A 21038-nucleotide genomic window follows, 5' to 3' on the forward strand; every position below is an offset into this window, starting at 1 on the left:
GTTTTACCAAGTCTCAATTTTGTTTGTTTTAGGTTTGTAGTACGTAAGTAAGAAGCCCAAGAAGCCATGCCAACCAACCAGGAGAAGGCACAGTGTGTCCTGTGGTACCATGAGACACGATCACCAACCACGGTGCAGAGACAGTTCCAGAAAACATTTGGGAGGACTCCACCTGATGTCAAGAGCATTAAAGCCTGGCATGGTAAGTTCAAGAACACAGGGTCGGTTGCTGACCTTCCGAGGTCTGGTCGTTGCATCGATCCCTCCAGTGATGTTGGCTAATGTGTGGATGGAAATTGAATATCGCCTAGATGTGCTACGTGCTACCAAGGGTGCTCATGTGGAAGTGTACTGATGTGACCAAAACTTTTATAGTTTGTAAACAATTCAACACCAGTTTCATATTTCTATCTTATTTCTAGCCTGAGTTATCAATTTCTGTAATCATGGAAGGACTTCTCGGACACCCTGTAGTATTGCAAAAATACTTTAACAAAAAATACCTACTATAGAACTGAATGAAATTATTAGACCACTTTTAATTTGTTAAGATTAGGCTAGTTGGCATCTAACTTATCTAAATACTTACCAATCTAAAAGTAAACATAAGTTGGTGGGTAGATTCGCTTATTTCTAATACTGTTTCCGTAACGGTCTTTGTAACCTTGTAAATATCCTTTCTTGTACACTTCAAGACTGATTAGGTTTTTAAGTCCTTCAATAATTCCAAGAGTAAATGCTAATTTCCCTGCCAAAATAGATACCATGGCAAATACTTTTGTTGATACCATTGCTGCCACGAGCAATATACCATACAGGCCTCCAAAAACAAACATAGCTCGTATGTGATCCCGATTATTTTTGTTGCCCACAACTGAAAAGAAAGAAAAAAGACAGAAATAAATTAATTATTTACTTTATGATTCTCTTATATTTCGTTAAAGAGAAATATATTTGAAGAAATTACATTTGGACAGAGAACGGGATATTGTGATTTTCAATTACATCAATCAGAAATAATGTTGGTATTTTGGGAACCATAAGAGGGAAACAGTGTTGGTAAATATCGCTTGAAACTTTGGAAGTAAAATTTCTAAAATGAGATGTCGCTTATGATTGGCCACTGATTGTTAGAACAATATTTAGGCTCTAGTGAAATATCTATTACTGTAATACAAATGCTTTATTTCAGAAAATCACTTGCTGTGCATAAATGTTACAATGTAAGAACTAACTGCAATTCTGACTTGCAAAAAAATATATTAGGAGGAAAATCAGAGGAGAATGTAAATGACTGACAATATAATAATTGCTTGCATCATTTTTGGTTAAGTGCACTAGGTGTCTTCAATATTCTCTAACATCATCGCATTCTAATGTGTTATCCGCGCGAATTATAACTTCAGTGATCATGCAATTGTGATTATTCCTTTCATATAATGTTCATATACATGATTTACAGGTCGCATGTGTAGATATGTCTAACCTTCGTCAATAGGGGACAGTCAAATTTAGTATTATAGAAACTCTATCTCCTATGTTCCGCGAAAGTTCTTTTTTTTTTTTAATTTTGGTTTCTTGCTCTGTAGAAAAATATTTCAACAAAACTGCTGCTAATTACTGAAAATAGTTATGATATTTAACCATAATAGGGCACCGCTGCTCAGTAGCTACACATAAGACCTATTTTATGGCAATGTTGCTTTGAAATAAACATTCTGTATTTCGTAACCAAAGTAGAAAAATACTTTAAAAATAACGAAATTATGATAAGGAAAACATGGTTCAATCATAAAAGGAAACTAAATATTTTAATGGTAATGCTATCAATATTTGCCAATTAAAGGGTTAAACAAGGTTTGAATCAATTTTGTAGTGTACAAAATGTACTTTGATAAAGTACTAATTCGCGATTAATAAGTTAGTTTTTTTTTTTTTTTTTTTGTCATTGAAAGAAATAATGGAAAACTTGTTTTGAAGGCTGTTAAATCTGTTAAATGTGTTAAATCTGTTGTAATGAAATGAATTCCACTTCAATTCACTCTAATTTTGGAAGAAGAGGGAATATGGCCAAACTATGACATTTATTCTGTTGACCCAGGCCTGTTGGGTAGGAACAGAATTATGTGAAGTTTGTTCTTTTTGCGGCAGGTGGGAAATGAAGTTGATACTTTCTTTATACGCTACGTGATTTTTTTATTTTTAAAGTTTAACAATTGTTCTTAAGATTGAATGGAGGATACATTTTATAGTTCAGCAGTACAATAATATTGAGATAAGAAAGGGGAACATATTTACACTTATAAGTCGTTGCTACCCGAGAATAATTGAAGTTTCCTCGAAATATATTGCAAATTATAATTCGCAATAAACCTTTTAAGCAATCATTTGGATTAGTACTGATGTAGGCCAGTAGCCAGCCCAAAAATGTAGGGGGGGGGCGGTAGATGTTAGGGGGGCAATCCAACCATATTATATAGTTCACCATATTATAGTTCATTTGCAAGTCTACCGTGAAAACTTTTAGGGGAGCAGCAAGAATTATGGGGAAGCAGTCCCTACAACCACCTGTGAATACGGGCCTGTACTGATGTGATAGTTTGACAATTGATTTAATGTTTCACGGGTTTGCGGTTCACCATGACATGAAAATGCTGTGAAATACGAACACTACCAAATCGTGTAATTAAAAATATTGTTTTAGAGAAGATAAGATTTAATATTCTAAAACCAAAGCTAGTATTCCTTGGGTATATACAGGGTGTTTCAAAACAACACTGACAACGTTTGGGAGGTGATTCCTGACACGAAAAAATGAGACAAAAAGTGTAGTCCAACCTGGGTGTACAAATGTTTCCTTTCGGAGTTATAGGGTGCCGAAAATATGAAAAAAATTAACTTTAAAGGTTTATAGCTCCAAACTATGGGAACTATTGTAGTCGATTCAAGACTTCACTTAGAAACTAATATGTGCGCTATCCAAAAATACATGTTTCAAAATCCTAAGGTCTTCACGCAACAATTTTTATAGACGGAGTTACACGCATATAATTTGAAGTACCCACTAACTACCCCTGCAAAAATTGTTGCGGAACTACTACAGTATTCTGTAACATGGATATTTGGATAGGGCGCATACTAGTTTCTAAATAAAGTCTTGACCCAACTAGGGTAGGTCCCATAGTATTGGAGCTATGAAGCTTTACAGTTGTTTTTTTTTTTCATGTTTTCGGCAACATATAACTCCGAAAGCAAGCATATGTGCAAACAGGTTAGTCTATACTTTTTATTTTATCTTGGTGTCAGCAACTACCTCTCAAACGTTGTCGGTGTTCGTTTGAAACACTCTGTATATTAGATGTACTTCTTGTTTAAGTAATTTGACCGTGTGCGGTAAAACTTAATAATAAACAAGGACTAAAAACTTCTTTCATATATAAACAATGAATCATAGCAATTAAAACGTAATTTAAACTCACTGTACTAAACCAAAGTTCATTGCAATGCACAAGTATAATATTAGATAAACATCAGCAATTACTCAACGTTCCGCTAGACAGACTAACTGAGCATGCCCGTCAACAAGTTTTGATTTATTGGGATACACATGATGAATGTTGAAAATGATTCCCCTTTTAAAAGTGTTAACTCACATACAGTGTTTGCGGAATTAGTTAAATCACACGAATGGAGAAAGAAATGTAAATGTAATATATATATACTGTATATGTACAGTGGACTCAAGGTTAACGAAGTTAATTCCACTCTTCAACGCTTTACGTAATCTAACATATTCGTAAACCGAAATGATTCTTTCTTGCATTGAAATTAATGTAAGTGCAATTAATTCGTTCTAGCTGCAGACACATGCTACTGTATGTATCTTCTTTTTAGATTTTTATGTATTTTCTGTTATGAAGTATATGGAACGAAAATGGCATTATTCTTTTTACAAGACGAATAAATAATACTCAAATATTAAACAAAACAATATGGGTTCGATTCCTGGCAAAGTAAATTTGTGGTAGACAACATTGTGCCCGTAAACTTTGCCTCAGATACTCCTGTTTCCTCCCAAATTTTCATTTCACCAGTGCTTCCATCATCATCATCATCATCATCATCATCATTTGTCTTAATCATCCGTCTTCCTTAGCCTAATGCTCATAATGATGGGACGTTGAGCCGAAGAATTTCGTTTTACGTCTTAAGAATCATGAGAGATAAAAATAGAATAATGTGAAAGAAAAGTACAAAAAGTAGTTTTTGAACACAGAATTCTGACAGATAATGTCACAACAAACGTACAGAATCACTATTAGGCACGTTGAATTGTGGGTACAGACATGCCTATGTCGTCATAACCCGAAATATTGTTCCCAAGCCGAGGGGGAAAAAATATTCACAAAACTTGTTCACAAACTGAATTATTCGCAAACCAAAAGGTTCGTAATTCGTTGGTCCACTGTATATGCCTTTAAAAAGTAGTCAACGAATATACCTTTAATATTGCGCCCATTACGTACGGCCTCGGTTCTACATCATTCTTAGCATCCTTAGGTCCTACAACATTCTTAGCATCCTTAGTGTCTATACATATTTTCTATTATATTTAAGGGTGAATATTTGTACGTTGCTCATATCTGTAAACTTTACAGAACAAATTTGTAATAATATTTTAATAGACTGGTGTGCAAACAATCTAAATATATTGTGTTCTTACCTGTGACATGCATATCTACTTAAAAATACATTAAGAAAGTCGAACCTGATATGCACGGATTCACCCATAAGGTAGCTAGTCACCACAGTATACAAAGTGAAGTGAACTGTCTGAAGTCAATGTGCTACGTGTAACACATGACGATAAGTATAGAAATTTACGAGAGTTAAGGGATTAAACATAGTCTAATTGTAAAATTTACATTAGTAATGTGTTATGTTACTTGGAACACTTATATACAAAGAATGAAAACATTTCGGGATATTACCTATAACGTACAAATAATTACATAATTCAACAAGTAAGGTAAGTAATTTTATACCAGTTCCATTGTTTTGTTCTATCGTTTGTGTGTACTCACACCTTCGCTGATGCGCCTGCACCCTGTGGGTGCATCCCCTCGCTTTCACTCGGGTCCTCCTGCTGTGCTCCTGCCTTGACTCGGGTTGATAGCATTCGTACTTTTTAGTGGCCACCTAACATAACATTAGTGGGGTTGGTGCTTTTTCCACAGTAATTCCTATCGTGTACGTACACTGTAACCCCCTAAAGTGAAACTGTATAAAGGAATGCAAGTCCACACCCGAAAAATGATCACTTAAGATACAAAAAATCGATTTACTGATAATGAAGTATACACATACAATGAATTTATGTATGAATCCACACAATGAATCTGTATGTATAGAAGTATCCACTAAATACATCCCTTTTTTCTTATAAATTTATCTTTACAATTTTAAATTGTATTCTTATATTTCATTTCTATGTTAACACTTATTTTAATTCTTTAATTAATATAAATTGTTCTATTTTATTTAAGATCTATAGAATGAATTATATATTGCCCAGAATCTAGAGTAACAGAATAGCGACGGTAACATGCACCCCAATCTCAGTGAACCACATGATGTATATAATGTCCGTAAATGGTAAATTGTGGAGATATTCAACCCACTCAGTAAAAGGAACAGTTGTGACATAATAAAATTTAGAGAATTAATTTTGATATTTCTCTTTTAGTGCATGTTAGGATGGTATTTTAGTTTAGGACTTAATATGAGTTCGATATTTAGTAATCTGTGTAACTTTCATTCAGTAATATCAACCTAGAACCTTATAAAATCCCATTTCGAAAGACAAAAATTCCCAATTTGCTCTTTAATTTCCCACGCGCTACCCTAATTAAAATATTTTCAAAGTTTATAAAATATTTGGTCTAGGAATTAATTCGTGCGGGTGGACAAGAGATGGCGCAACGAACGGAGCGTCCCACAGTTCCGTGTATCCACACATGTGTTGCAAACCCCTGTCATCGCGTATCGTTCGTAGTATAGGGCAGTGGATTAAAGCGTCAACAACACCAGTTTGTAGTTAAGTGAACATGGCGCAATTTGTGCCTGATAAAGTGTTTTTGCGGGGTGTCCTGCTGCATTACTTTAACATGCAGAAAAGTGCGACTGAAAGTCATCGTATTTTGGTGGAAGTGTATGGTGACCATGCTCTAGCTGAGCGAACGTGTCAGAAGTGGTTTGCACGGTTTAGAAGTGGTGATTTCGGCTTGGCAGAACAAGAGCGAGCTGGACAGCCAAAAAATTTCAAGACGAAGAATTGACAGCATTGCTCGAGCAGGATTCGTGTCAAACGCAGGAACAACTTGCAGCAGCATTAGGCGTTGATCAAACAACAGTCTCCAAACGCTTGAAAGCCATGGGAATGATTCAAAAGATGTCACATTGGGTTCCACATGAATTGAAAGACAGAGACGTTGAAAGACGAAAAACCATTTGCGAATTGCTGCTTCAACGACAGAGCAGAAAGGGGTTTCTGCATCGAATTATTACGGGTGATGAGAAGTGGATCCATTACGAGAACCCTAAACGAAAAAAGGCCTGGGTGAAACCAGGTGAACCAGGTCCATCACAACCAAAACGAGATATTCACTGTGCAAAGGTTATGCTGTGCATATGGTGGGATATGAAAGGTGTGGTGTACTATGAGCTGCTGCAACCGGGTGAAACTATGAATGGAGAACGTTATCGACGACAATTAATGCGTTTGAAGCAATCTCTGGCCAGAACACGACCAGAATGGGAGAACAGACATGATAAACTTATTGTTCAACATGATAACGCTCGCCCACATGTCGCAAAACCGGTCAAAACCTATTTAGAAAATGTTGGATGGGAAGTTTTACCCCACCCGCCGTATTCACCAGACGTTGCTCCTTCGGACTACTACTTGTTCGATTGCATGAACAACGATTTGATTGGACAGCGGTTTACTTCTTCAGAAGATATCGAAACATGGGTCTCTGACTGGATCGCTTCCAAGGATGAGGACTTCTTTCGCCACGGAATCCGTACATTGCCTGACAGATGGGCGAAAGTGGTGGCTAGCGATGGACAATATTTTTCTTAAGGTATTTATGTACTTTGTGTTTGTACTACAGCTTCAATGTGTGCGTACCAACCGCACGAATTAATTCCTAGACCAAATATGAAAATTGAAACGAGTCTATGTCACTTACTTTCTTCAATATTTCAGTGAAGTATTCGTAAATTCCGATCTTCTAAACTTCTAATAAGTATTCTCCTTAATTTAAAGAGGCTATTGAAGTTGCTGATGAAAACAACTGTTTATTTTGTTATCTGAATTTAATATTCCAAGATTTTTTTAAAAATATTAGATTAAAATTTACGTTCCTTGGGGCTATTTTGTTTTTAGATTAAATTTCCTGCATAAATCACTTTCACACTAACACACACATTTTCCTACAACACAACTTTACAATTAACACTAATTTTACGTTTACTGAAACGTCATTAGCCGCTCATAGAGAATTTTGTCGGCATCGATGAAATAAATAAATGAAAAATCCCACATATGCTGTCAATTTTGGTGGAAATTCCCCTTATCCGTATTCGAAAAATTAATGTTTAAAAAATCCCACAAAATGGGATTTTCCCCACGAGTTGTTTTCACTGTTTCCATTGTCATCTGGAACACATAACTACGTTTATTAAAATTAAATACGTCCTTAACCTTGCTTCTTATCTCTTGCATTAAATTATGTTTTCACTTCTTTGTAGGTCAATACAGATGTTATTCTTGTTGGTTTTTATATTTCAATATAATTAGCTTTTCTATTTATTAACTTTAGATTGTAATATAATTTGCATTCTGATTTTCACGTTCTTTTCCTCTTTCATATTACTCTCGAGATGGCAATTACATTCAGGTCATTCGTGCCAACAACAAATTTCGGATTGCACAGAAAGGAAACAATTCATTCAAGTATATTGAAATTAAATTTAATAAATAACATTCAGCGAAAACAAAACACATAATGTAACAATATTAACTGTAATAAGATAAAGCAGGTGAAGTTTATGCACTCCCGGATGGGAATGAAACGTACGTATTTAAAAGACGAAAAACTTGCAATGTTTGAAAAGCAGTGCATTTTAAGAGGTTTCAGAAAGACTTATGCTGGTTGCTAGAGGTATCTAGAAAATAAAACATTTCCAGATGCAAAATGTAACACTATGAATACAGTAACATCCTTATTTAACGGGATTTAGAATGACTTATGCTGGTTGCTAAAGGTATCTAGAAAATAAAACATTTCCAAATGCAAAATGTGACAATATGATTACAGTAACACCATTATTTAACGAGATTTACAAAGACTTATGCTGGTTCCTAGAGGTATCTAGAAAATAAAACATTTCTAGGTGCAAAATTTAACAGTATGATTACATTAACACCATTATTTCACAGGATTTAGAAAGACCTATGTTGGTTGCTAGAGGTATCTAGAAAAATAAACCATTTCCAGATGCAAAATGTAACAGCATGATTACAGTAACACTATTATTTAACGGGATTTAAAAAGACTTATGCTGGTTGCTAGAGGTATCTAGAAAATAAATAATTTCCAGAAGCAAAATGTAACAGTATTACTCAACGTAATGTATTTGGAACGGAAAGTACTCGTACAGTAATTCTAATCATGTTACCAAAGTTCAACAGGTCAATTGCATTCTATGTTGTGAAACTACTTCAAGTTATAAACACGAAAGGAATCCATAATAAAGAAGTGGTAAATTATCCATTCCGGTTTCATTACAGGGATAAAGTTAGAAGTGGTACCTTTCCTTGCGGCAGTGAATATTTGAAATTCAACTTCTCCTAGACCGATGCACTAATTTCAATGAATGTAACAATTTTTGATATTTAACTCTTCCTAGATCGCTGCAGCGATTTTGATGACTGGCCTAACTTAGGTTTCTAGCATATTTTCGGCAAATTGGGGAAAAGGAGTGAAGGGGATTGACATAAAAATAATCGCAAAAGACCGATATTCGTGTGCAATTCATAGATTTACGAGACACTGAAATGAATAGCAATAAATTTAACAATGTTTGATATTTAATTCCTCCTAGACTAATGCTCTAATTTTGATGAATGTAACGATGTTTGGCATTTAACTCCTCCTAGACCGATGCACTAATTTCGATGAAATTAGCGATGTTTGATATTTAACTCCTCCTAGACCAATGCACTAATTTCGATGAATGTAACGATGTTTGATATTTAACTTCTACTAGACCGATGCACTAATTTCGATGAAATTAGCGATGTTTGATATTTAACTCCTCCTAGACCAATGCACTAATTTCGATGAATGTAACGATGTTTGATATTTAACTTCTACTAGACCGGTGCACTAATTTTGATGAATGTAACGATGTTTGATATTTAACTCCTCCTGCAGCGATTTTAATTATTTTTGTTACATGACTGTACTCCCTAACTAAGTTTTCAGCTATTTTCATCAAGGTAGGGATAAGGAGTGAGGGTGGCTGATATGTAAAAATCCGAAAACAACATATATTAGTGAACAATTCATAGTTTTCGGATACACTGAGATGAATAGTGAATCTCCTGATGCTGTTTGTCCCATTTCATCCCCCATAAAAAAAGGGGAGAGGAGGGATGACGATGTAAAATAATCGAAAACGATCGATATTAATCTCCAATCTATAGTGTTCGGAGTTGCTGAGATGAATAGTGACACATCCGATGTGGTTCAAATCCAAATTCATTCTCCTCTGGCATAGCGTAATGGAAGGAAAGGTTAGAAATGGAGAACTTGTAAAAATAATCGGACCTGATCGATATTAGTGTCCAATCAATGGTTTTCGGAGTCACTTAGATGGATATTGACACTTTAGATGCTGTTTAAGTCCAAATTCATCCCCATGAACCTATCTTAAAGGGCGGAAGGGTTCAGAAACTTTCTTTAAATGTATTTTCCCACTATAAAGAAAGAATGTTTCACCTACTCTTTTTATCTTATGGTGAAGATGGATTTTATTAAATTCATCTAATTCACTAATCTTTCTCCTTCAACTTCTATGTTTTGATTCCTATTCACAGACAGAGAAACGGACATACTCGTTCTACGAGATTGATTGAATTGCCAGTTTTCGTTATCATTTGGCTATACATTTTTTGATCTTGCCTATTGAGTTTAAAGAGTATTATTTTCAGGTATGCTTCGTTGTGATTCATTGTGTACATATTTTCCGCGATAGCGGAGCAGCTATTACCCCCTGGTGACAACTCTGGTGAATCGGGAAGTAGTCTGTGGATATGTTGTTTTGCAACCAGTGCCGGAAGCAGACAGAAAAGGTAGTGAACAGTTAAGAGTTATATACGTAGCTTGTCAGCAGAGAAGCTTCAGACAATGGTTTCTTGAAGTAGGATATGTTACATATTGAATGCTCCTCCACTCCAAATCTAACCTGGAGCTTTGTGCAAAGGTGGTCTTGTTCTATAAAATGTCCAATATTTATGTATGGATTTTCAAAAAGAACGTCACAATGAATGTGTGTTACTATAGAAATTACAAGTGCTAGTAATAATTCTTATTGTGACAAGCAGTCAATAGAATTATATTTTAATGATAATGTTTCTCAAATATTGCTGTTCTACGGCTCTAATATGGGATTCTGAAATTTCAATCTTGCACCACTTTTGCATACATATTGTGGTTCGGTATTCACAATAGTGTATTTAATGCTCTTTCAATTCACAAATAGCTCGTAGCTTTCTCTCATAGACATGATACTTGCAATAGTAGAAAATAATCCCAGCGGAGAGGTCACATGATCTACAGTCGGTGGCCAGTTCATATAGCCATTTCTCTACAGAATGTGCCTGGGAAACTTCCCATGCAGAAATTCCGTGGTTGTCCATTTCACCCACCGTAACAGTGATGCATATTCGAATGATATTATGGCCTCGCGTAGCGTAGTCAATAACGCTCTCGCCTTCGGTGCGAGCAGTCCCGGCTTCGGTTCCCGGTGGGGGCACTCGGTCGAAAAAGTGTAAAAGCTTTTTCAGGCTAGCCATCCTGAATGTGGTTTTCCTGGGTTTTCCTCATTCACACCAGACAAATGCCGGGCTTGTACCTCACTTGTAGGACGCTTCCTTCGCTTTCTCCGGATTGTGTGTTCTCCGAGGGACGTCATTCCTAGTAAATGACAGACTAAATGGCCATATATGCTGAAAACCCAGAAATCTTACCAAGCCCGTAATAACTGCTACGTGTATTATCAAGGGGGGCAGGGCTACGTGTAGTAGTTTTTAAAGTGATTCTTACACTATATCTATTAAATTTAACATTTTGGACTAAACTATTAAGAGAAATCTTTGAAATTATTATTTTTACACTTACTATAAATGTTTACATAGGCTTATATTACATTGTGAACATTATTAAAACACTGCCAGCGTATAATTATAATCTGAAGTTCTGTTTTCTCTTGGCTGCGTAACTATGAATTGATGTTCACTTTTAGAATAAAATTTGCCACACTTTTGTAAGTTTCAGTGTTTAAATAAGAAATAGAAGTGATACTTCGAAAATAAATGTAGGTTTTGGACTAAAAATGAAATTAAAAATTTCGGTTTAATATCCCACTATTATGCCATGTATGATTAAGGCAAGTGATTGATAATGGAAACATTGGTGGAATGAGAATGTGATGAACAACATCATGTCCATGGGTTTTCTCGGGGTACTCCCGTTTCCTTCCATGAACTTACTTGGCCGGGGATCGAATCAAGGACTCCATGCACCACAGGTAAGTATTCTACCACTAAGTCATCGTGCTCCCCCCCCCCAGGTTTTGAATTAACAATAACGTTTGGTGAAATAAAAGATGTGTTGCACCTAACACCAACGTCAGTCAAATCTGTCCACAGCAAATGTTTTTTTTTTTTCAAGTAATAATATAAAACTTACAAAGTGTGGATCACATTAAAAAAAAAGAAAAAAGAAAGAAACAGTTTCGAAAAAGCAAAAGCTGTTATGAAAGATTTTACACTAAAAATACTGAAAATTTTAATGCGCGGGAAAATATTAACCGTTCTTCTAGGATTAAACTAAGAATAAAACTTAAAAATATACTTACGGTTATGTTGCAATTGTTCGAAGAAATTCTTCTTTCGTTTTCTGTATTCCACAATGTTACTGTCGTCGGAGAATAAATTTAGTTGAAGAGATGTATGTTTCATTATGTTTGGTATATAAGATAGAAGACCTGTCCAATCTCTGTCCACAAGAGCCTTCATTGCTCTTGACCTTGTGATGGAATCTCCATCATATATCACACTTACATTATGTATTATCTGTAAAGATTTTGTACTTAATAATTTGTGTATGTTGTGAATAAGTTTTAACTTAACACACGAAAAATCTGTTTCTTGTAAACAGTCAACAATGCCTTTGTTGCGAAAACCATGTAACAATGGAACGCTGTTATTCTGTGCACAAACAAACGTGAAGACGCTCAACAATCCAAGGAACAGATTGTTTATCGAGGTCATTGTTAATTCCTTTTCCAGTGGCTGAGAACCAAATGATGCTTTCACTGCTCTTCAAAGTGTTTTAACAAGAAATTCTTTGGACCAGCTGCCTATCCTTCATGTCCAGTGACAGTTAAAAATATATCTTAAGTCGTAAAGCATAATTTATTCGTGGGAGTAAAGTTTTATTGGTTTCTTTCTGTTGTAGCGAAACGAACTACAATCTAGTTTCCTTGCTTCTTAAGCACACTCACAAAGAATATTGTGATGGTCACGAGTGATGAATTTTTTTTTTAATGGACAATATTTTCCTCTTTTAATGTACTTATCCAAGAATGCTGAAGTTCAACTAATTTCTACATAATTAGTATGGTAATTGACTCAGTTCGCAATTTGATTTCTCCGCTGTTCTAATGACCAGTGAGCGTCATCAAGAGGTCTAAGATTCAATACCCGGTGGGAGGTCATTGAACGTATTATACTGGTTCATACGATTTTAAACTATAGCCCTTACCCTATATGACCTCGTTGCTGGCAAAGGTCATAAATATTAATTAATCAATCGATTTGAAAGTGTCTTTGATTGTTCATCCTTGTTAAATTTATTTATAAGACTTTCTCGATTGTACTGTCGATTTTTTCTTCGGCACTCCATCATTACAACATCTCGTTCGTGCAACTGTCCGTGAGACAACCTCTCCCGCTATTTTTTATACCAAATTATTACTGTATTTTGTCTACTGCCTACGACGCGTCTCACACTTCACCGCCGCACAGTGGTCGTAATAACAAGAAAACTGCGAAACTATTGGCGGCCGTATTGAAAGCGTAGTTTTGTCGGTACGGTATTGTTATTATTATTATTATTATTATTATTTTGAAGGAACATTAGGCTATTTTCGATTGTCCTGCTGTATTGTGAACAATAATTTACCGTTTTTTGGTCAGTGATGCAAGTTTTCTATGTAGGTGGGGAAAAAAGGCGACAGTTTCAAAATCAGATTTACAAATACCATTTTGGGTTGTTATGACAAAAAAGAATAAATAAATAAATAAATAAAAAATAAATAAATAAAATAAAAAAGCAACTTGTGGTAATGCTATTCTTATCAAAATTGCAGAGAATATCTCATTATAAACAAGATAAACATATGCTTGAAAAGTAATGATAAACTACATATAAACGAGAACAATTAAGTTAACCAGAAATCAGTCCGTGTAAGAAATTGTTACAGAAACAAAACTATCTCGCAATACGCATATTTGAAAACAAAACGCTTGGAGCTGTACAATCAAAATCACAAAATTTGTATCTTCCCTAGAGTTGCTTCTGCACCAATTCTCGCGATACCTGCGGAAGTGTGTTTTGAGACTTCTGAGATTCTTCGCTTAACATCTGTTGGGAGAGGAGCTACGGGTATAGTAAATGCTCTAGCGATTTACTATTTGCGCGAAGACTTGTCTAGGTGGCAAGACGACACGACACAACAGGACTAGCAGTTAGTCTCTTTGAGCATTGAGCGCGCTTTCAGATTCATTGAAGCTCGCTTCGTTTGCCAGGGAGCAGGTAGGAGCAGTTAATTCTAACAAAAATCATTAATTGAGGAGCACAGAAAATATTAATATGAAAATAAAACCTTGAACTTGCTAGAAAAATTTTAAAAGTCTACAAATACAAAGCAAAGCATTGATTTTGAATTTACCGTTGTAAAAATGCTCCCAGCGCACATAAGAAGTGCCTCAGAGGCCTGCTCAGGCTCGTATGCAGGGAGGTCTAGGGGGGCCGCCCCCCCTAAATTTTTGTGGGCCCCCTCTAAAATTTTCACGGTAGGCTTGCAAATGAACTATAATATAGGGATGAACTATAATATGGTTGGATCGGCCCCCCCTAACTTCAGCCGGGCCCCCCCTACATTTTTGGGCTGGCTACCGGCCTGGGCCTGCTATTGACCTTCAGTGCCGTAGCTACAGATTGCAGTGTCCGGGGTCAAAGTAGAATTGTAGAATTTGACGCCCCCTACCTCACCTAATCAAGGTTCTTTTTGTTGTTATGCTACGCTGATTTTTTTCTAGCTGCATGGACAGTCCATTGCAACACCCAAAAGTGATTATTTTGTATTCTTTTAGAAATAGCTGTCTTGAAGAGGTTCATTTTGGACTTCCTGTTAAAATGACAAAACTATCTTTAGTTATATAAAAATCTGCTTGAAGAACACTTATGGAAATTTACAACGTTTCATACTATCGATAAGAAATAAAATTTAACACATTAGAAACTATTAGCTTTTAAAATGTTCAAAATGGATGACTGCATTAATTTCCAGTAATAATTGTAAATTTTTGTAATTTTATTCTGTATGTAAACACACAAATATGATTTTAATTTCGAATCTTTTATGGGAAAAATATTTTGAGAAATGTAAATGAAACACAGGAGGAGCATTCTTTGCGAATTTCTCAGAGTTTTCGTTCTCACTGTCATGAATGGGTGAAAAGCATGATTATTTAATCAAACTCTTCACCATTAAAACACCGAAGACATATTTCAGACTTTGACCTTTTCTGATTTTGAAAGCGCTTTTGCGTAGACTTTAAATCATTATTTGGCACCTTGTATGTTACATCGTCATTAACAAATCATATATAATAATTTTGTAAGGTAATAAGTACTTCGAAAATCGAGAACAATATTAATTTAATACTGCACCAATCGTTTTCGGGGCGTCATTTGCTCATTTCCAACATTTTCTCTTCCTTCGTGCTCTTTCGGTGCACCCTTGCTATCAGCTCGCACCTCCCCACCATAGCTGCAGCTCTGTTGGCGTTAAAGGATTGTTATTGTTTTCATCAACAATAGCAATATTTAGCATTTCATATCTATCAACATACCTAGGTACTTAAGAGTAACACGTCCGTCATACTATCACACACGAAAAACATTTTTACAAGGACGGCCAATTATTTACTTTCCACAGATGTTTTGTCATGAACGAGTGATACCTGGATGAAAAATAAATCTGTTCTCTAGAGTGGATAGTCCCCCACCAACGACTATATACGTTTGTTCCAGTGATAAAGTTTATGTTTGGGGTTTTGTCCAGCTTTTTGCTATTTCGACCACTGTGCGCCGCCTTCTGCGATTGACGCGGGCACACAGTTTCCCCCAGCTTTAATAGGGGACCTCTCAGGACGTCGCCAATCATACCTTGTTTTATCTTTGGAACCGTCAGCATATTACACCTCAGACAATGCGTCAATGCTATTCGACTATTTTATAGTAATAATTCTCTTAATAAAATTATTCGAATATCTATTAGCAATGGTAATGATGAACATGTCCATAAAAAAAGACTACATATAATTATTAAAGCACAAACATCACATTATACGTTATAAACTAAATCTTTTTCTTAATTTTTACAAAACTTTCAACAACCCGCTACTAAGTGTACACTCATGTCCAAAATGATTGTCGCATATCTATAACTGTCTTCATGTAAGAATATAATTTGGTAATGATTTTGCAGAGTACTTTTAATACTGATACTAAGTGTATAATCGGGAAATGTATATTCGTGATAAATTTCATAGGGAAAGAATTATAAATATGAAAATTAGAATGAGTAAAACAAAATGTTGCTAATGGAACAAGAAAGTTTTATTTTCGTTTTATTGTTCATATTTACTGCTCTTTTGACATAAAATTTGCCACATACATGTCTTGGCCGATTATACACTTACTAACATTATAAGAAATACTGGACGAATTCGTTATCAAATTATATTCCTACAACAACACATTTATAGACATGCGACATTAATTTTGGACATGAGTGCACATGGCGAATCACATGGAGAAATGATACAATGATTGACATTGCAGCTGTACCGATGATTCATAAAGTTTAGTACAGACTTTAATATGTTATCCAATCTCGCTATTCGCTTGATTCAGCCACTCAATCGTTTGCACTGTAGTGAATCCAACTGGATGTAACTTCTTGATCAACTATTAGTTGAGGTTATTGTAATGAGGAGTTTTTATTCCCCGTATATAGTCATTTATAAATCGTTGTTCATTGAAACACCGTTCTGGCCACTAACTGAAAGCTCAGCATAGATTTACGTTTTTTTCCCTGCTAAATCTTCCATTTCTTCTGGGGATTCAAATATTTAATATATATATATATATATTAAATATTTGAATTCCCAGAAGAAATGGAAGATTTAGCAGAAAAAAAAAATAAATCTATGCTGAGCTTTCAGTTACTGACCAACAGATGGTTCTCAAATCGGGATACGAAAAACTTTAAGCAGAGTTGGTAGTCCTATAAGCATCCTCGTACATGTATAGAAAAAATTAAAGTTACTTAATGACGTACCAAATGTATGCCTTTGAATTAGATTAGAGAAAAGAGTTGTGAATTTAATATAGAATGGTGGTACACTACCTTAACTGAATAGTCTACATTATTCTATTTTTTTTTAAGTTTCTCCTCTAAATCTATTCTATTTGATGAGAAGTTGCTACTCTATTTCTGAAGTTCAGGGTAACACCGAAATCAGCTGTACTCTTTTTTGACGTGCGCACTTGTACTACAACACATAGAGCTGCAATTTGAACGAAATATAAGGTCTGTGCATAAGTTCGTGCGGTTTTCTTTTGGGTTGGCATCAATGCGGTGTGAAGCGATTGTTTATCGTTATTCTGTTGGTTTGCCGTGGTTTGGAGATTGTGCGTTGTGAAACACAGGTTTTCTTGATTGTGAACGTATTATTGTATATATTTCAAACAAACTAATATGGAATGTCAAGTTGAGAAAATGATCACTTCCGTCATATTTTACTCTTCGAGTTTAATCGAGGATCCACTGCAGCAGAAACTGCGAGAACAATTTTGTGCAGTGTACGGGAATGAAACAATTGCTGAAAGAACAGCACAGAAATGGTTTTCCTGCTTTCGAGCAGGACGGTCTGACTTGTCTGATGATCCACGTTCGAGAAGATCTTCAGATTTTGACGAAAATCGCTTCAATGAGTTGCTTCATGAGATTCCTCGTCAAACAACGCGGGAAATGGCACAAGTTTTTGAATGTGATCAGTCAACTATTGTACGGCATTTGCATTCGATGGGTTAGGTACAGAAATTGTGTACATCGGTACCATATGTGTTGAGTGACAGTAACAAAAATCAACGATTAAACATATGTTTCTCATTGCTTGCCCGGCACCGGTTGACTTGTGATAGGCACAAAGCATTCCTTTCGAAAATTGTCACAGGTGACGAGAAATGGTGTCTATATGTCAACATGAAGAAGAGGAAACAGTGGCTCAGTCCATTAAAAGAAGCAACTCCCCGTGCCAAGGATGGTGCCCATCCACAGAAAATCATGTGTGTTTGGTGGAATAAGGATTTCATTCTTCACCATGAACTTCTTCCGAAAAACGTAACGATTAGCTCTGCTGTGTATAGTGACGAGAAAACGGCTTGCTGTTGCTGTTGAAAACAAAAGACCAGGGTAACCAGTCTTATAACTCCATGATAATGCTCGTCCGCATTCAGGGAAATTGACCAAAGATGTAATTGTTGAACTTGCCTGGGAATCACTTCCTCATCCTCCGTATTATCCCTGACCTTGCCCCCTCAGATGTTCATCTTTTCCGATATCTCTCTAACCAGATTCGGGGCCAAGTGTTTCCTGATGAAACTTCTCTTGACCAATCGCTAACAGATTTCTTCCAGTCAAAACTAAAACAGTTCTACAGGCGAGGCATTGAACTGCTACCTGAACGTTGGCAGTGCAGTTCATAGATAGTGGAGGTGAATACATCACTCAGTGATTGTGAGTTAATGTGAGTGACAGTAAAATGTATGCAATGTATTGTTATACTCAAAGAGTATAGTAGTGTTATGTCTATGTTGTATTCGTATTTGAATTAACACAACAGCAGAATAAAAATAAAATATAAAATATAAGAACCGCACCAACTTATGCATCGACCCAATACATAGGACGAAGGACGAGGTGCTATCCAGAATTTTCGGGACTGGTGCTGCCATCTGTAGTAGTAGTGTAGTGGTAGTAGTGGTAGTAGTGTAGCTTTGCACCAATAGGTGCCAAGACTAGCATATCTGATGAGTGACAGTGCATAGTTTCTTGCAGCTAGGTTGATGTTTTGAGTTCCACAGTGCTTCTCATGATACTCAGTGTGTGGTGTGTGGCGATTTTACGATGGATCCGAGAATAGAACAGCGCGTGTGTATCAAATTCTGTGCGAATCTCGGGAAAAGTGCTACGAAGACCTTTGCAACGATTCAACAAGTGTTTGGGGAACACAGTATGAGCCGTACGTGTGTTGAGTGACATGCTTGGTTCAGAACCAGTCGTACACACATCGAAGACGATGCCCAGACAAGAAGGCCCGTTAGCCGCCCAAACCCAGGCATTGTTGCTAAACTTCACGACCTTGCTGATGAAGTGGGAATTGACTACGGGACATGCCAACGAATTTTGACTGTTGAATTGGGCGTGCATCGTGTCGCCGCAAAATTTGTACCAAGGATCTTGACTGCTGATCAGAAGGCACAGCGTATGGCAGTTTACACGGAGCTTCGTCAGACCGCATCTGATGATCCAACCTTCTTGTCACTGTAAAGCAAGTTGAAAGGCCGTCGGTTCGACAAACTTGAAAGAATTCAAGAAGCATCGCTATCGGTGCTAAACACCCTCAAAGAACAGGACTTCCAGGATACGTTTGGCCAATGGTAGAATAGCTGGGACCGGTGTCTTTGTGCGGAAGGGAACTACTTCGAGGATGATGGCGGGCATTAGTCCAAAAGTACATTTTTCACCAGTCCCAAATATTTTGGATAGCACCTCTTACTTCTGTATACAGGTTAGTAACATAATACTGGAGGAGGTAATAGTAGACTTGAAACTAAGCAAAAAATATGTCGAATAAACTTGTTTTGGGAGCTTCGTCAAAGAGGTTGAAAATCTGGTGAAGACATTGATGTATTGCCGAATATGTCACGAATGTGGAAATATATTGCTATCGAGTCGAAACATTACACCGAAAGTCGTAACCAACGAATGCGTTGATGAACAGGTAGAACAGAGGTGGCGCCATGTAACAGGAAAATCCCATGGATGAGAAATTATGTGCACAAGCTCTCCATCCGTTAGTAGGATCTTCGTATTACAAGGAACACCTTTCTCCTGTCTCTACATTATTGCATTTGTCGGATGCAACTGTCTGTTAGCGATATGTTTCCACGTTCATGAGATATTCGATATTACATTAATGTCCGCCAGTTTTTCAATATATCTGACATCTAAACGATATTGTTTTTGATAGATGTCAGTTATTCGCAGGTAGATGTCTATATACCAACACCGTAAGAAGAAATACTTATGTAAGTTCAGATTTTACTATATAATTTGACTTACTTGCTGTGTGATGTTATATACCTCTTTGATTATCGATAAAGTATTCTTTTACGGGATTCCAAGCATAAATATTTATAACTCAAGTAGAGATTTAGGTCAATTTGGATAATAATCCAGATAATTAGTTGTTTACTGATGAGTAGATACAATTCCTAGCATTGAAACACATTAATAATGTTTAATAGTAACATTAAATAAACAATAATACAAATAAAAACGCATCAAATAGCAACGAACACGAGGCACTACAACTTACTCTTACATTTTCCGTAATACTAATATTTTATCTCCATATTTTAAATTAAATTGATTAATTTACATTTATGCCCCTTGTAAGTTAAATAGGCCAATACAGCTACAGCTTAAAGCGTACAGTTTAAATTCGGATCCGAACCACTATTGCTCGCTCGATGATTTACCGGAAATCGAACTTGGGACATCATACAACAATGACAGACGCGCTAACTACTAGACCAGGAAGCAGGGATTTTAGTATTTTATGTGTACACATTTATAAAACGGGGTACTTGAAAAGGAGCTTTCGATATATCGTAAATATGAACGAAGTGTTTTGAAAATCTAACGAACAGTTATGAATCAAATGCTTTCGCCAGATCTCTAAAGATCTAGATTCATACCATTGTATAAATTGATTTAAATTTATCCTTTTATGCAGTTTAATGATTTCCCAAAACGCATTTTATTTTCAAATCATGGTTCTACCGACTTACTAATCAAAACAAATCTAAAAGCTTAATTTTCTGGGAAAAATGATTTAAAAAAAAGTTCATTCGAGAAGAATCTAGAAAATTCTTACCTTCATCATGATAGAGATGAATTAAGAATTTGCAATTTGATCGACAAATGCGTACTTTCCATCAGGTATTTTCTTAAATTTTCCATGTCTGGATCTATCCGTTAAATGTGTATTAAAGTCTATGAGTTTCAGGGAAACCAGGTTTCTACTGCATTAACGACCTCCT

General features: G+C 36.0%; 1 protein-coding gene across 1 annotated transcript; it reads right to left on the minus strand.

Annotated features, from left to right (window-relative positions):
- Positions 1-593: 593 nt before the first annotated feature.
- Positions 594-12547, minus strand: LOC145681604 (uncharacterized). Its single transcript, XM_081753230.1, has 2 exons — positions 12211-12547; positions 594-874 (listed from the first exon to the last, which is right to left on the minus strand). The coding sequence occupies exons 1-2, from the start codon at positions 12368-12370 to the stop codon at positions 594-596; spliced, it is 441 nt and encodes a 146-aa protein (XP_081609356.1). The 5' UTR covers positions 12371-12547.
- Between the last annotated feature and the right edge of the window lie 8491 nt (positions 12548-21038).

Source organism: Thermobia domestica, chromosome 1 (genome assembly GCF_964235325.1).
Source record: "Thermobia domestica chromosome 1, izTheDome1.hap1.1, whole genome shotgun sequence".
In the NCBI taxonomy this organism is placed as follows: Eukaryota; Metazoa; Arthropoda; class Insecta; order Zygentoma; family Lepismatidae; genus Thermobia; species Thermobia domestica.

Excerpts from the sequence above, each read along its gene's own strand:
- LOC145681604 (XM_081753230.1), bottom strand. The coding sequence starts at position 12,370 with ATGAAGGCTCTTGTGGACAGAGATTGGACAGGTCTTCTATCTTATATA. Across the intron at positions 875-12,210 it reads CGAACAATTGCAACATAACC|TTGTGGGCAACAAAAATAAT; the intron begins GTAAGTATATTT and ends CTTTCTTTTCAG.